The 14,934-nt window shown below is 48.5% G+C and overlaps 3 protein-coding genes across 3 annotated transcripts; 2 read left to right on the forward strand and 1 right to left on the reverse strand.

Annotated features, from left to right (window-relative positions):
- The first annotated feature begins 3,262 nt into the window (after positions 1–3,262).
- On the forward strand, positions 3,263–4,911 carry PLA2G1B (phospholipase A2 group IB). Its single transcript, XM_010228705.2, has 4 exons — positions 3,263–3,296; positions 3,376–3,535; positions 4,060–4,187; positions 4,772–4,911. The coding sequence occupies exons 1-4, from the start codon at positions 3,263–3,265 to the stop codon at positions 4,909–4,911; spliced, it is 462 nt and encodes a 153-aa protein (XP_010227007.2).
- An 804-nt stretch (positions 4,912–5,715) lies between these two features.
- Positions 5,716–14,436, forward strand: LOC148593104 (uncharacterized). Its single transcript, XM_088532422.1, has 6 exons — positions 5,716–5,973; positions 6,766–6,889; positions 12,575–12,732; positions 13,136–13,209; positions 13,424–13,525; positions 14,128–14,436. The coding sequence occupies exons 1-6, from the start codon at positions 5,752–5,754 to the stop codon at positions 14,294–14,296; spliced, it is 849 nt and encodes a 282-aa protein (XP_088388548.1). The 5' UTR covers positions 5,716–5,751; the 3' UTR covers positions 14,297–14,436.
- LOC104581123 (hydroxysteroid 11-beta-dehydrogenase 1-like protein A) lies at positions 7,999–11,347 on the reverse strand. The gene is made up of 6 exons (XM_010228688.2): positions 11,233–11,347; positions 10,275–10,405; positions 9,850–9,961; positions 9,269–9,457; positions 8,624–8,767; positions 7,999–8,285 (listed from the first exon to the last, which is right to left on the reverse strand). The coding sequence occupies exons 1-6, from the start codon at positions 11,312–11,314 to the stop codon at positions 8,071–8,073; spliced, it is 873 nt and encodes a 290-aa protein (XP_010226990.2). The 5' UTR covers positions 11,315–11,347; the 3' UTR covers positions 7,999–8,070.
- Positions 14,437–14,934: the final 498 nt, after the last annotated feature.

Genomic DNA, 14,934 nt, shown 5'->3' on the forward strand with positions numbered 1-14,934 from the left:
GCAGCTTCCCGTTTGCTTTACTCTGTGTTCTGAGGAGCGGGGGAATCTGCCCGCTGAGCCGGTCCCTTCTCCGAGCCTTCGGGAGCCGCTCTGCCTGGGGCAGCCTCCAGCAGGAGTGTCAGGGGCAGGTTTGGGTCTGGATTAAGTGAACCAAAGACCTTGTTAAGGGGAGTGATTAAGCCTTTTATTAAGATGCAGCCAAATTCTTTTCCCAGGGAAATAACAGCTTCATCTTAAGTTTTAAAAATCATTCCCTTTCTTCCCCCAAACTGAGCCCCTGCGAGGGAGAGGGCCACTTAGGACAGGCCTGGGAGGGCTGCGTGCCCCAAGGGCCCTTCCCTGCCCTGTGCTGCCTCCTCTGCCTCCCGAGCTCATCCTGACCTGGCCAATACGTTTGGAGAGTTCTGTTAGGTAAGAGGGTACTTTATGGATTAGTACTGAAAACACAAAGCAATAATTTTTGTTACTGAGACAAGAGTCTGTATGTCTGTTTTTTTTAAATATTTCCTAATTAAAGAAGAGCTGCATTTTATTGGGTTTATTTTTATCTATATACTTCAAATTTGGGTCTGCGGACAGCGCTTTCCTGCCTCTTGGTGAAGCGCTGGGCTGCTTCCGTGCCCCCTCCAGACAGCCACAGGCCGGCTGTGCTGCTGCAGGGCTGGGGTTCTCTCTGGCCAGCGCTGCCACTGCCTGGGGTCTGCGGCTCCGGTTGCAGGGTGGGCATTTTTTTTAAAAAGAAATAAAGCTGTGTTTTTAAGCCAGTAAGTTATTACACTCCAATGTTTGTTCTCTCCACACCTGTAACCCTTTTTCCAGATTTCAGTTTTAAATTCCTAATAAATTATTTGAAAACTGTCCTTCTCTCTGTCGTTATTTGGGTGTGGGTGGTTTTGCGGCGGAGGAGACTTTAGGTGAACTCGGACCAGCCTGGAGCCTTGTCCTGATAAGAGCCCAGGGCTCTAGTTCCGAGTTCTGCTCCCAGCTGTGGCTCCAGCCTCATTTATAAGGTGAGGCGGATCTGCTTTCAGCAGGGATTGCGCCTCCTCCTTTCATTACAGAGGTTTCTTGAAGTTATATATAGGTTGAAGAAAGTAGAAGTCAGCATATTGTTTAGATGGTTGGCTCAGATACTCCTTGGATTCCTAGACTATATTCTTTGGATTTGGATACAAAGAATCAAGGGGGACAAATGTAGGAAGGGAAACTGCAAAGGAGGGGGAAATTGCCTTAACAGATAAAGAAAACTAGAAGAGAAAGGCAAGTCATACTGTAACGGTGTAAAATGGGGTGGGGAACCTGTCTTAATTGTATAAAATTTCTAACAATGATTTAAGGTGTATCTAGTGCAGGCCTATAAGCTGGGCTCTCCTCATATGTGCCCTGAAGGCCAGCAACAGGCTGTTATTATTTCTGAAGACCAAAAATAGCAGTAGTGGAAAAATCTCAACCTGCTGGGCTTTTTCTCATCAGGCACTCTTGGAGCGCTCACATGCTCGGTTTCTCACACTCTGTGCCTCTCTTGCTACATGATGGATGAAATCCAAGACAGGAAAGTGTTTGCCGTTTGTGACTTTAAAAGGCCAATTTACTAATGGAAGGTTTTTTAGCAACATTAGTGGCAAGTCAGAATCTGAAGAGTGGGGACAAATGGAACTACAGCGTCTTAAGATTCAGAGGGGAAAGAACTGAGCAATAACAAGAGACTAAAAGCGAAAGCAGCAAAGGAGAAGGAAAGCTGTCTGCTGAGAGGAAAGCACATTGATCTGTGAGTGAAGGATTCAATCACTGTTTCTAAACTAACTGGAGTGTGGACTGTCCCTCACATCAACCTTTGATCTCCGTGCAGGATTCTTGCTGTTAGACTAGAATCTGGATCTCAGCATCTGTTTGCCTTTGGCCCGTTGCTGGAGGATGTTGAACCCAGGATGAGCGCTCTGAAAATTAAGGCTGCAGCAGAAAAGTGAGATTTGCCTCTTCTCAGGCTCCTAAAGCCACCGACTTGTGTGAGTGTATCTGAAATAAATGGAGACTCCTGATCTTGAGGGAGTTGTCCAGGATCTAGTGTGTAAAAATGACAAACTTGCAGCCTGCAAGGTGTCAGAGCCACTGGGCTCTGAAAACGAGCGCAGTATTTTGGACTCAGCCCAGGCGCCTGCAGGAGGCTTTTTCTCACCTCCTGCCTTGGCAAAGGGAACCTATGGGCCTAACTGGCTTCTGGGTGTCAAAGACAAAGAGACTGCTCCCTCTGACCTGCCGAAAGCTGCCGCATGAGCTAGGACTTGCAAGCCCAGCTCACTCGCAGCGTAACGCTGCTGAGATGATTTAAGGGTAGGTGCAAGTGCTTGTGTAAACCGGGTAGTATCAGCTTTCCAGGGAGATGAGTACTGTGCCACCACCTGCACCGGGATCCAGCAGCTCCTGGACTGGCTGAACTCGCAACTGCAAGGGAAGATAAATGACTGTGTCCTTACAGTTACCAATTAGCATAGGAATTAACCTCCTCTAACTTGAAGAGCAGGGACTCTCTGTGAGAGGGAAAACAGGCAGATGTTTCTGGACATACCTTGTATTATAAGGAAGAGCTGCACTTACCAGGCAGATTTTGATAAACGGAGGAGAGAGTGGGTGTTTAAAGGAAACAAACCCTCCAAACCACCTTTTCCAGAGGGCTGCTAATGTAGTTGCTGTGAAGATGTCATGTCTAAAGACATAAAACATCAACGTGGTGTTGCCTGAGCTGCAGCAATCTGCCTGAATTCTGGTCGCTTCAGTTTGTGCCAAGTGGCCATCCAAAATGAGTGAACTACTTGTGTCATATTCCCTAAATCAGACCAGGAGAATCCATTGGGAGGTACTGACTAATGATAACCAGGACACGATGAGAAGGGCGTGCCATATACGAAATGTTGGTATGCCAAGGGTTTCCAATGTGACTACCAATGCTGCTGTATTTACAGCAGAAAGGCTTTAAAGACACTCAGATCTTTCCAGATATGTTTTTAATGCTAGTGTTAGAGTAGTGTAATAACAGAAATCTAAAGAGCAAATATTTGTCTTTTGGACTTCTGGCTTTCAACTACACCAGCCTTCAGAAGGCCATGACACACAATCTCCTGGTCATGGCCTCTGATGGAGATTTGTGTTTAATAACGTAAATACTAGCACATTTATCTCACCTCTGTGTCAAGGTGAGCTTGCGGTATAAAGAGTCACATTTTCTTTAGCAGTTCTCTGTTCTTCTTGGTTAAGTCCTTCAATAATGAAGTCTCTTGTGCTGCTTTTCCTGCTGTCGGGTGGGTATGCGGCGCTCCTGCCCACTCAGCGGCCCCCGGACGGCCTCAGGACATCGCTAACCTCTGTGTTTCTCCTCAGTGGGTGCCGCTGCTGCGGATGTCTCACCACGGGCAGTGTGGCAGCTGCGTAGGATGATCAAATGCACCATCCCGCACAGCGACCCGATCAGAGATTTTGCTAACTACGGCTGCTACTGTGGCTTGGGAGGCAGCGGGACACCAGTAGATGAGCTGGACAGGTTGGTAAGACCTTTCACACCCTCCTTGCTCTCCTCACTTGCTTTTCCTCGCCGGCTCCAGTTCTCTGTCACTGCTCACAAAAACCTCCGGCTGCTGCGCATGAAGATTTTGCCCAAAGACTGATCTAAGGGACGATGGCTGTGCATTAATCGCTGGTGTGTTGTTACTGGGTTCAGCCAGGCAACCCAGCGAGCTCGCTGCCATGCTCAGTGCTGAGCTGCTGCACGCCACGAACCAGCTCAGCGGATTAGAGACCGCCCAAGGCCGATAACCAGGGGCCAGTGAGCGCCTGGCACTGGCAGGGACTCAGGGAAACTACTGGTTTTGTGCAACGTGTTCCCAAAGGACGACCTTGCAACGAGGCTGAATGTGAACTGGGCACTTCTGGGCCACCGGTTTCCCCTGGAGGTGCCTCACGCTTGCTCTCTGGGTGCCTCTTCTTGTACCTGCCTGGTTAGGGGTCCGGCGAGGCAGCCACATTAGCATTACAGGCATTTCTGACCTCCTCCTCCTCATCTCCTAGGTGCTGTCAAGCACATGATCAGTGCTACAGCGAGGCAATGAAATACCCGACGTGCCGATTCCTGCTGGACAACCCCTACACAAACATGTACAGCTACAGCTGCTCTGGCGAGGAGATTACGTGCAGCAGTACGTGCACCTCTGCGCTACTCCCCTTCCATGGCCTCTCTGCGGGAAGGTGGCTGTGCGGCCCTGAACACCGCTCCAGCACGAAAGTGCTTCCCAGCAGCGATCCGGTGCCTCTCGGCCACCACTTCCCAACGGGAGGGCCAGTTATTAGACAGAGATACCCTGGCACTGGAGAAAATGCTACCTAGTGATTCCTGGCTGTACTAGAAGTGATAGGGTATTACAGCACGTATGGAGGGCTGTCCCCTTCAGGGAACAGATGGTATTTTTCTGGCAGTCCCTTTAATTGAAGTATTTCAGAGCGCTGTGAACCACTGGGTGGTTTCACAGCTTCTGCCAGACATTTTTAATGAAATAGATTTAAGCTCCAACAAGGCTCTGGGGCTGAAACAGCAGCGAGTCCAGGAGAGCTGCAGCAGGATGTTGGTTGCTGGGCTGGGAAATAAGAAATCAACTGCGAGGGAGGAGGCTTTGGGACTGGGGGGATGTCACCCCAAACTACCATGGCCACAGCAGGGTGTGGGAGCCACCACATCCTGCAAAAGTGCAGGCAGGCTGTGACAACTGCCCTTTCCCTCCGGCAGGCACCAACAACAACTGCGAGATGTTCATCTGCAACTGCGACCGCACGGCTGCCATGTGCTTTGCCAAGGCACCCTACAATTTGTCCCACAGGAACATGAACACCAAGTACTGCAAAGAGACCGCTTCCTCCGAGGCCTGAGGGCGGCAACGGGCCAGCGGCTGCTCCTGCCTAATAAAACATCTTGCAATGAGCCGAAACCTCGGGCCTCCTCCCTGAGCAGCGCCGCGGAGCAGCGTGGCGGGGGCGGGCGGGCGGGCGCCTCAGGCGCCGCGTAACGGTCGCCAACGGTCGCCAACGGCCGCGCGCCAGTGAGCGAGAGCGCGGGAAGAGGAGGCCCCGCCCCCTTTGCAACGGCCCATTGTGGCGCGTGCGGGTTCCGCGCCAGCGCTTTCCCCTGATTGGCCGCTGGGAGCCGCGGGGGGCGGGGCCTGCGAGCCCGCCGGGCCAACGCGGGCGCGAGGCGGGAGCAGGTGCGCGCGCGCGGCAGTCTCGCCCCGCCCCTCGGGCCTGAGGGGGTCCCGCCCGCGGGCGCTGCCCGCTGTCCCGCGCCGCGTCCCCGGGGGCTGCTCCCCGCCCGCAGCCGCCAGCCCCGCTGCCGCTCGCTTGAGGGCTGTTCCCTGCTCCCCCGAGCACCGGCCCCGCGGAGATCTCTGCTGGCCTCCCCCGCAGCCTTGCCTCTGGTGGCTGCTTGGGGCTGGTGATGCTGTGGAAGGTCGGGGAAAGCCCTTGCTGGAGGGCAACCTCCGACTGGGTCTGTCCGTCCAAAAGCATCTGGTGCTGCCGGCTGGACTGGCTGCTGCCAAGCCCTGGCTCATGGCAGGGAGCATGTGAGCTCCTGCGCAGGGTTGTCCGCTGCCCTGGCCCTGCTGGGTGACAGGGCAGAGGGGCAGCGCGGAGGGAGGCCCCGTGCGTCTCGGGCAGCAGCTCCACTGGGGCCAATCTGTGCACTTAGCCCTGCTGTCTCTGTGCAGATGCAGAATGGAGACCCTGGACGAGTTTGACAACGAGTGCCCCCTCAGTATGTCTTTCTGCAAGCTCATCTCCGTCGAGGACTTTGAGGAGCAGTCCTTGTCCTACACCCAGCAGTGCCTGCACGAGCTCTTCTCCAACATGGAGCGGGACCCTGGCATCTGTGAGAGGGCTGTGCGAAAGCAGAAGCAGATGGAGAAGGAAGAAGCTGGCTTGATATCATTTTTAAAGGTACCTGCTGTGTCTCCCTAGTCGACGTCCTGAGAACTTTGAAGCCAGTAGGGAGATAATCACACAGGCAAATTACACAAAAAGAAATATCTCACAAGCAGATATTTCCATTTTAGAAGCATATTGATTCCTAAACTTATACTTTTGTTCCATTCCTATTTTTCCTCGGATGCCTGTGTGCATGCATTTTCTGGAAGTGCTGAGCTTCCTTAGGATTTTCCTCCATAGAAATGTGGAGGATCCCATATACAGTCCCATCGTATTGCAAAGATGAATCCTGGCTAGGGAGGAAGGGCTGGGTCAGGTCTCTGGTCCCCACACACTGCTCTTGGTTCCAGGATCATTGATTACAGAGCAGTAAAGGTCCTGAGTAAGCATTACCTCAGTGTCTTTATAGTGATAAATGATAAATCCCATTGCAGAGATGAAAGCCAAATGCCATTGAGATACCCCATCGCCAGCAGGGAAGAGGGCCTCGTTACAGCTGGAAGTGTTGCAGAAGCTGTTGGCAAACACGTTTCCCTACAGCAGGAGCTCTCTGTGTTTGAGATGAGTAGTACAGACGCTCCTGGCCTCTGGGACGCACTTGCATTCCCCAGGGATATTCGATGGATAGGTTAATGCACCAGCTGGTTCCGTACGTGTTTCCCTGCGCGCAGAGAATGCAGGAGCTCTGAAGCCATGAGTGGCACCGTGGCCGTTTCAGCGGGCACCAGAAACGCTGGAGGGAGGGTGACTCCATGCCTGTGTGGCCATCAGTGTCTTATCTTCCTTCTCCCTATTGTTTTCTAGGCCAAGGTGTTTTGGACACTGCAGGGAGAGCTGAATTACTGTAACTATGTGGGCATCACAGAGATGCGAGAAAAAGCATCCCAGCTGAGACGAAACATGCAGCGAGCAAACAACTATGCCCGGGGTAATGACTGTGTTTCATTTTCCTTTTAGGCCTGGAGACCAATATTGGACACTATTTATTTTGCTTTTTCTCTCAGACTCGGCACTTCTTACCTGCTCCTGTCTCGCTAGTGGCACAGAAAAAAAAAATACAGGAATCTGTAATTGGGCATCTCTCTCGAGTGGGAAGGGAGAAGGCAGACAGTTGCACACTGGCTTGCAGATATTGCTATAAGTCCCAGTTGGCTTCATTCTGCCCTTCACCTAAAGCACATCCCGCCCCCCACTTTTTTTTTTCTCCTGATCACTCAGGGAGGATCTTGGCAGATAAACAACAACACTATCATCTCCATCTTTTTCACACTTCTGTACAGCTCAGAATGTGTCATAAAAAGGCATAGGCCATATATTGTATCTGTTACACTAAGGAAGACAGACACAGAGAAACAAAGTGACTTTTTGAGTGTCAGAGCTCTGAATTGATCAGAGAAATGGGAGTTCAGTTCAGTTCTCATCCCTCCAGCTCTCGTATCCTGTGCTCTGGGCAACACTACAAGCAGATTTTCCCTTTGCTTAGGATCCACAGTGTGCTTATTTGCTGTCCCCTTGCCCTTGGTGGGTGGCTGCACTTTAGTGTTATGTGTACCATTTGTGGATCACTGGTAGTAAGGGTTGCTTCAGAAACGCTGGGTATTAATTACTCATGAATTTTCCTCCATGGATCCTTCACGTCTTACTTTCTGACATTCTTGGTTACCCCTTTTGTGGACACAAACCCATGGGAAAAGGAGGAAAATGAGGGCAGAGGAGTATTTCCTCTACTTTGGAGCAAGGAAAAGACTTTTAGTCCAATCAGAGGTCTTTAGAATTCTGAACTCTGTAGTTATTATAATAAAAAAGATAAAGCAAGACTTGATAGGGCCATTCTCTTGACATTGCCACTCTTTTTTTGTGGCTGTTGCACATGTACTGGAGTGGGGTCTTTAGAGGAGGTTCTGCAGTGACGGGGTAGTGTTTGGAGGGGTACTATTGAGGGAGGCAGTTGCATTGGGTTGCACTGGATTTGGGGACATCATAGTTCAGTAAACATTCCCCCATGTCCTTCAGAATGACCAAGCCCAACGCAAACTGGATTGCAGCACCTCAGCAGACTTTGCCATTTTGGAGACAGATTTTAATTGTGGAATTAAACTGCTTGGAAATCTAGATGATGTTCTCCAGGATGTAGTAATTGTCCGTCAGTGATTCAATTAGGTCTGGCATCCACTCTTTGAACAGCAGCGGAACTTTTAAGGTCCAGTAGGGATACACGACCTCTCGCTGTCGCAGCACACCTCCTTTCACTATTGCCTGGGCACACTCTTCCTTTGGATTTGCAGGCAATCTGATTTTGTCACCAACTATTCTCACAGCGGTGTCTAAAGTAAAAGGAGCAATAATCAGACCAAGGGTCTTCACTGTGTCTTCTTTAACAGGAGGATCCCAAGTAAAGAGGCAACCCTGTTTTTGACCCATTCCCTCAATTATCATCTGCCAGGTCCCAGATTTTTTATTTTTATTTATTTATTTTATAATTTACAGATACATTGAATCTGCAGCTTTTCCCTCCCCATCTCCCTTCTTTCCTCACCTCCTTCTGGTGTTTTCTCTAGCTCATAGAATTTCATTATGTTGCAGCTTAAAGATCATGTCTTTACCTAGTAAAAAAACTATGGTATCTAGGGATTATGAGTGAGGAGGTGTTGTTAGTTTTTACCTGTATTGATATATCCCAGCACAGCCACTGTGATGGAGAGGTTGGTCTGCTGGAGGTGAAGTTCCCTGCGTAGAGAGCTGTAGAATCCCTCCAAAGCAAACTTGGCTGCGCTGTATGCTGGAGTGAAAAGGCCTCCAATGCGACCTGAGGGAAAGCAGACCAACAGGAATTGCTGCAACTGTCCCCTTTGTCACTGAGAAAGTGCTCGTGGACAAGAAGATGCATTGAAGGTTTGAGGATGAGCCATGGTCCAGTTCTAAACGCTGCTTGTGCCTTTTATTTGTAGAGAAGACAATTTCAGGAACAGTAATTATCTCCTATGAGATATGATAGCTTTGCACGTGCAAGAGGTTTTATGTGGCCCTTCACTCCCAGTCAGTTGTAAGACTGAGTCACGGAGAGGGGTTGTGTGTCAGGGAGAGACTAGTCCCAATTAGCAGGGAGCAGATCAATTTTAAAGGAATGTTTTGTAAGGCTGGCTTAGAGGAGAGCCAGAAGTGTTGGTGAAAGAGTTCTGTAACAGGTAGGAGGGAAAAAAAAAAGAGTAGATTGGATTTTTTCCTGCAAAGCAATGAAGGTAATTCTAGATTTTTTGACTGGCTGAACTTGGAAGAGAGTAGAGTGAACAGGACAAGGCTTCCTCACCGTTCATGGAGGATACAACAATGATGCTGCCCTGAGACTCCTGCAGCATGCTCAGTGCCGATATGGTCAGCTGCACGTAACTCAAGAAGTTGATCGTCATGGACTCAGTCACTGCTGCCATGTCCCCTTTGAAAGGGCCAAAGTATTCGCTTCCTCCCACGTGGTTCAAAACCAAGTAGTCAAGACCCCCTGAAAGAGAAGAGAGGACATAGGTTCATAGGAAGCTTAGGCTTTGGCTCCTGGACAGGTGTAGGTGAAGGCTCCATCTTCTCTTCACAGAGAGCAGCTGCTCTTTGTTCATGAATCAGTTTATTAAAGGGAGAGCTCCACTAACTGTCATATATTGGGTCTGTATGGCTGGACCTGCTTCTGGCATGTTAATGTTCTTCTTGTTAGCATAGGAATGAGGACCCACCCGTGCCTCTTGGGTCACCCTCTCCTGCTCCCTTATTTTGTAGGGTGGCCCTTGTAAAGACAGAAACAACACAGAGGTTGGACTTAGGCTACCCGGAATATTTTCTCCATGGTAATTCTGGAAGAGCAGTTACTGTTTTCTGAGTACTAGGAGGTCAAAGCTTTACCCAAGCTGTTTCCAACATCTTCAATGACCCTCTCGGCTGCAGTGAGGTCGCTCATGTCTGCTACGATGTGGCTGGCAGAACTTGCTCCCAGGGCCAGACACTTCTTTGCCACCTGGAGAGAAAAGAGCAGGCTCAAAGCTGCTGCATACAGGTACGAGATTCCTGCTGCAGCTGTTTGTGCAGCACAGAGAAGAGCATGCAGCCTCAGTGCACGGGGAGATGTTTTTAACGTAACGTGGACAGAACCGAACGTAGCTGGAGAATGCTGCAAGGTGAGGGCAGAGGCGATGACTTGCAGGAGTGTATGAGGACAGTGTGAGGGCAAACAGATTCTGCGTTACCTGCACCCACAGAGCTGAACTGCGCATGTCTGCTTAGAGAGAGCCTAAATGTTCTGTTATTTAGTTGCTGCCTTGCATTCTTACCTGCTTGAGCTGCTCTTCCCTCCTGGCAGTGAGGAACACGTGGGCTCCCAGGCGAGAAAACTCATAGGCGATTTGTTCCCCAATGCCCGTGCTGGAGCCTGTGACCAGCACGCGCTTCCCTCGCACCATATCTGCATGGGGGAGGTGGGTGGAAGATTGTCAGCAGGGAATTTTTTTCCCCCTTCTTTTCGTAACAGTGAAGTAGTTTTGGTAACAGCCTTTTTACTAGACTACTGCAGCACAGGGTGAAACGTAATTGGGCAAGTTGCAGAGGGCAAAGCTGTGTTGTTACCCCATTCTGGTCACTGAAGTGTGCTGGTGAGAGGAGCGGTCAGCCCTTACCTTTCTAAAAAGTTCTTGTGTCCTGCTCACAAATGCATCTCCATCTGGGAATTCCCAATCTGAAACTCAGGACAAGCACCAGAAAGGGGGCTGTCTGTGGGTTTCCTTTAGAAGATATTACCCCAGACCAGCCGTTTTGCCGCTGAATAGAGAATGAATGTCCCTTTTCTTCTTAAATCACAACTTAGAAAACACTTGCTTCAACTGTGACTTTCCAAAAGAGAAGCATATTCTGTTTCTTTTCAAGACACCTCTTTCTCTTTGCACCTTGAATGGCATCACCAAAACCTAATTCGCAGGTGCTTCTCATGAGCCACAAGCTCCACATATCAACACCCCCTTTAAAATAGACTTTCCCCTTTAGCTCTCTCTCTTTAAATCTGGTAGAGCTTTAGGAAGTGTCTGCAACCCATATGGCTGCAGGCAACTCAGTAAATGGAGGTTATTATTTCTTTTCATACTAAGCTCTGAAAAATGCATCAAAAAGCATGAATTTCTATCTCGACTTTAACGCTTTTTCCCCCAAGCAACGAAGGCTTTGTGACTGTGAGAAGGCTGCCCCAAACCCCCTCGCATGATGCCTTTAATTTCCCAAGTAGCCTCCAGCTTTCCTTACCTGCAGAAATGGTTTCTTCGCTGTAGAAGTAGTAGGCGCAGAGGCAGATGAGGAGGGCGATGACAAGCCTGGCAGCAGCCATGGTCGGATCTCTGCGCACGGACCAGAGTCAATCGTTAAACCAAACAAACTTGTGCCAGGTGATAAACAGGGGGAGGGACGTTATTTGTATTTGTCATGAGCTACCTGCTCAGTTAGGAATAAAGCACTCGCTCCCAGCCATCCACAGTATTTATCAGCCTGTGAACTGCGGGTCAGAGATTGAATCATTGCGGAAGTCCAACTTTGAGAGTCCAAGAGTCCAGCTGGATTTTCTTCTCCTTGGCTCTTACTGGCATGAGCTTGTGTGATCATAGTGGAAATTTGGATGCAGAATGCGCTTGAATCTTCCTATATGTTTCTTTTTTTGCAAACTTTTTCTGATAATGGAATAACAGAGAATCCCAGAAATATTGTTATTTGCAAAACCCGCCTTTTCTAATTTGCCTATGCTGAACCTGCACAGATTGCCCGAGTTCTGCAACCCTGTATACTATGAACTCCTCTAACACATTCATTTTTTCTTTCTCTGTTTATGTTTAGCCTTAGCAATTGTTACCTGCTTAGTTGATGTTACTGTCAGGGTGAGCAAGTAGGAATTTCTGATTGTCCCTTGCATGATTTCCTGTTCTGTGAGGACTTAGCACACAGGTGACAGACTGCTCAGCTGCACGGTTCCTGCTGGGGACTCTTGCAGATAGAAAAGGTCATGGAAGCAGTAGGACAAGAGGGAAAGAATTAATGGGCCTCTTTGTGTCTTAATTCCAAAAGATCAAGATCACTTGTTAAACAGTAACCAGAAAAATCAAAGGTGTTTTTAAAAGCCTATATACCAGAATTTCCTGCTCCTTCAGAAGGAAAGCATCAGCCAGGAGAAATCTGGCATTTGAAAGATAGTATTTCATCGTATTTCACAGATCTGTGATGGAGATGGCCAGGCCAGCAGGACTGGAGAGGCAAAATCCTCTATCAAAATTTTCTCCTCTCGACATCTCTTTGATAATCTGCAAAGGCCCAGTTAATTCAAAATCTCAAAACTCCTGCATCAGGATACATGGGAAATGGTGGCTGCTTGTAGTGATCAGAAACACTCATTTGGGAGACTTGGCTGAGATCCTTGTCATTACTTTCCCAGTGCCTCCAGACAGCCACTGGAATTGGAGCTGTTAACTACCCTAGGAGAGGTTTTCTGAGAGGAAGACTCCATTTCTTGTGCCCAAGCCCTAGGTTTTCAACAGTCCGAGGGAACCAAACAGGTACTTGGCACTGGTTTGAAATGCCTCTATTTTTTTTTTTCTTACAGCTGCAAAGATAGGGAAAGGGCGACGTTCAAGGCAGTTGCGTGGAAAGAAGAAACCTTTAGAAGGTGGATTTAGCCCCTTTCACTCCAGGATTCCTGAAATTCCCAAGCTCACCATGCCCAAGGTGTTTGGACCTTTTCCAGAAGTCGTGAATAAGCAGGTTTGTCCATAGGAGCAATCTGACTCTAAATGTGGGAGGCTTCTCTTGCACCCTGTCTGCTAGGTACGAGTCCTGCTGTCCATGTGCAGTCTGTGCTGCCCTCTCTGGAGCACAGCCCATGAAGCGTCTCCAGCTGCAGGACTCTGCTCTGAGAACCTGCACACATTTGGAGAGAAGACTTGTCAAATATGAAGTAGCTTTTACTTGTTCTGGGAATTCCAGGCCCTTTGAGAAGAAAGAAGTATCTATTACAAGGCACCTCCAGACCTCAGGAGCGTACCCAAGTAGGAACAGCTGTAAGGAAAAAGGGAAAAACACTAGCTGTTGGCTTAGCTGTCTTCATGGTGTAAAAAAAGAAAAGGCTTTTTTAGTGCTGTCTAGAATGTGCTTTTATAAACCACAGGTGGACAGAAACGCAGCTTCAAGCCCTGACCTGAAGCAGCAGTGGGCTGGTGTATCAACGATGAGCCAGAAAAGGTAGGAATGACTGCAGCATCAGTCTTCAGGCTCTGAAACACTCTTTTTTTCCTCCTGTGAGTTTCAGACAGTAGCATGAGGATTATTTCTTTTTTGTTTAGTCTCTTAGGACAATTATTTCCTCCCTACCCTCAGCACCTACTTTTGTAAATTCTGATTAGGTTCAGAGAATAAAGCTGAATGCTTAGTCCTCTTTTTTGTTGTCTTCCCACAGCATGGTTGATTTGCGTCCTATAGTGCTCAACCCTGGAGGTTTTTATAACTCCCTGCAGGCTGGTAACTGCATGAATAAGCTGAGACACACAAACATCTCAAGGTAGGTCTTTGCCAGTTACCTGCACTGGCACAGCCAGCTTTGTTAGCCTTGCATTTCACTTTGCCTCACAAACTGTCCCAAAGGGGTGACAGAGAAGGTGTCAGTCTGCGTTAACGGTGATGCAGGCGAGGCTTTTGGTGTAGGAACTTTATTTAGGCTTTCTGTGGCATTTCCTAGTTTGGTGAACTTGCTTCCCAGTGGTGTCTGGGGAACGTGGTAAGGGGTAAAGTGCTCTGATGCTCTCAGACAAGTCAAAATCCCATTTTAATAGTGCTGGATCAGCTTAGGAGGGAAAAAAAAAAACAACTTTGTCGTCTCAGCTTCACATGCTGATTATATTTTTGCTTATTAACATATAGTAATAAACCATGAACAGGGAATTTACTGTAAATGACTCTGTTCCTGGTAACTTATGGGTATAATCAGTGAAGGCCCAGGGTGGTGTAGGTCATTTATCATTTATCTACGCTCCTGAAGAAGTGCCTCAACTCAACGTGAGTGCTTTGTTGCTGAGCTGGGGAAGAGGCAGGAATAAATGTGGCAGCTTTAGTTACCTGTCACGTTGCCTATGCCAAGTAATCTGAAATGTTTTCTTGTTCCAGGTTGCTTGGCGGTGCTTCCACACCTTCTCCCCCACATGCTGATTCTGCGGGCACTAAACCTGCAGCCCCTGCGCTCACCACACCAATGCCCTGCAAGTTTCAAGGTGGCGCAGAAGAAGAAATGGACAGTGAGAAACCTGGGCCCAGTTCGTCTTCTAATGGGGCATAAATGTCTCACATTACATCAAAGGCCTACGTGAATAAACTCCATAGAAGCTCTATGGCTGTGTGTGGAGCCTCTGCTGTGCCTTAGCGATGATTGCTCCACAGCTTTGCTTAGCAGGACAGTTGCACTAGGCTAGAGATGGAGTGACCTCCTTGAGCTTTTCCTTCACCACTGAGCAGCAGACACCTCACTGGAAAGTGGGATCTTCACCAAATGGGAGCAGTGTGCAGGTACGGGACATGAACTTAACTTCTGAACTTACCTTCTAAAAGGAGCATCTCCTCAGGCCCATAATTTCCAAATCTTTAAACACACACAAGTATCTAAGTCCCTCTAGCTTCTGTGGAAACTGGGTACCTAAGTATCCTTTAAAAATTGTTATTTACTTGCTCTTGCATTGATTGGAAGCAACAACAAAACAAAAAAGAGCATTGTACTGTGTGGCTAATTCTCATTTCTTGCCTAGTTGCTCTTTTAGCAATGACTTTGGCACCCTGGCTTCCAACCAGTCGTTAGTTCTTATCAAAATGTTAGTACAGAACATGCTATGTGGAGGGTAGGACTGGGGCATTTCAATTTGCTAAATGGAAATTCTAACAATTAAGCTTTTCATAGCAAGAAAAAGTGGCAGATTCATGCTG

This window comes from Tinamus guttatus, unplaced genomic scaffold, assembly GCF_059628265.1.
Source record: "Tinamus guttatus ecotype Peru unplaced genomic scaffold, ASM5962826v1 Tinamus_guttatus_pri_ptg000459l, whole genome shotgun sequence".
Lineage (NCBI taxonomy): Eukaryota > Metazoa > Chordata > Aves > Tinamiformes > Tinamidae > Tinamus > Tinamus guttatus.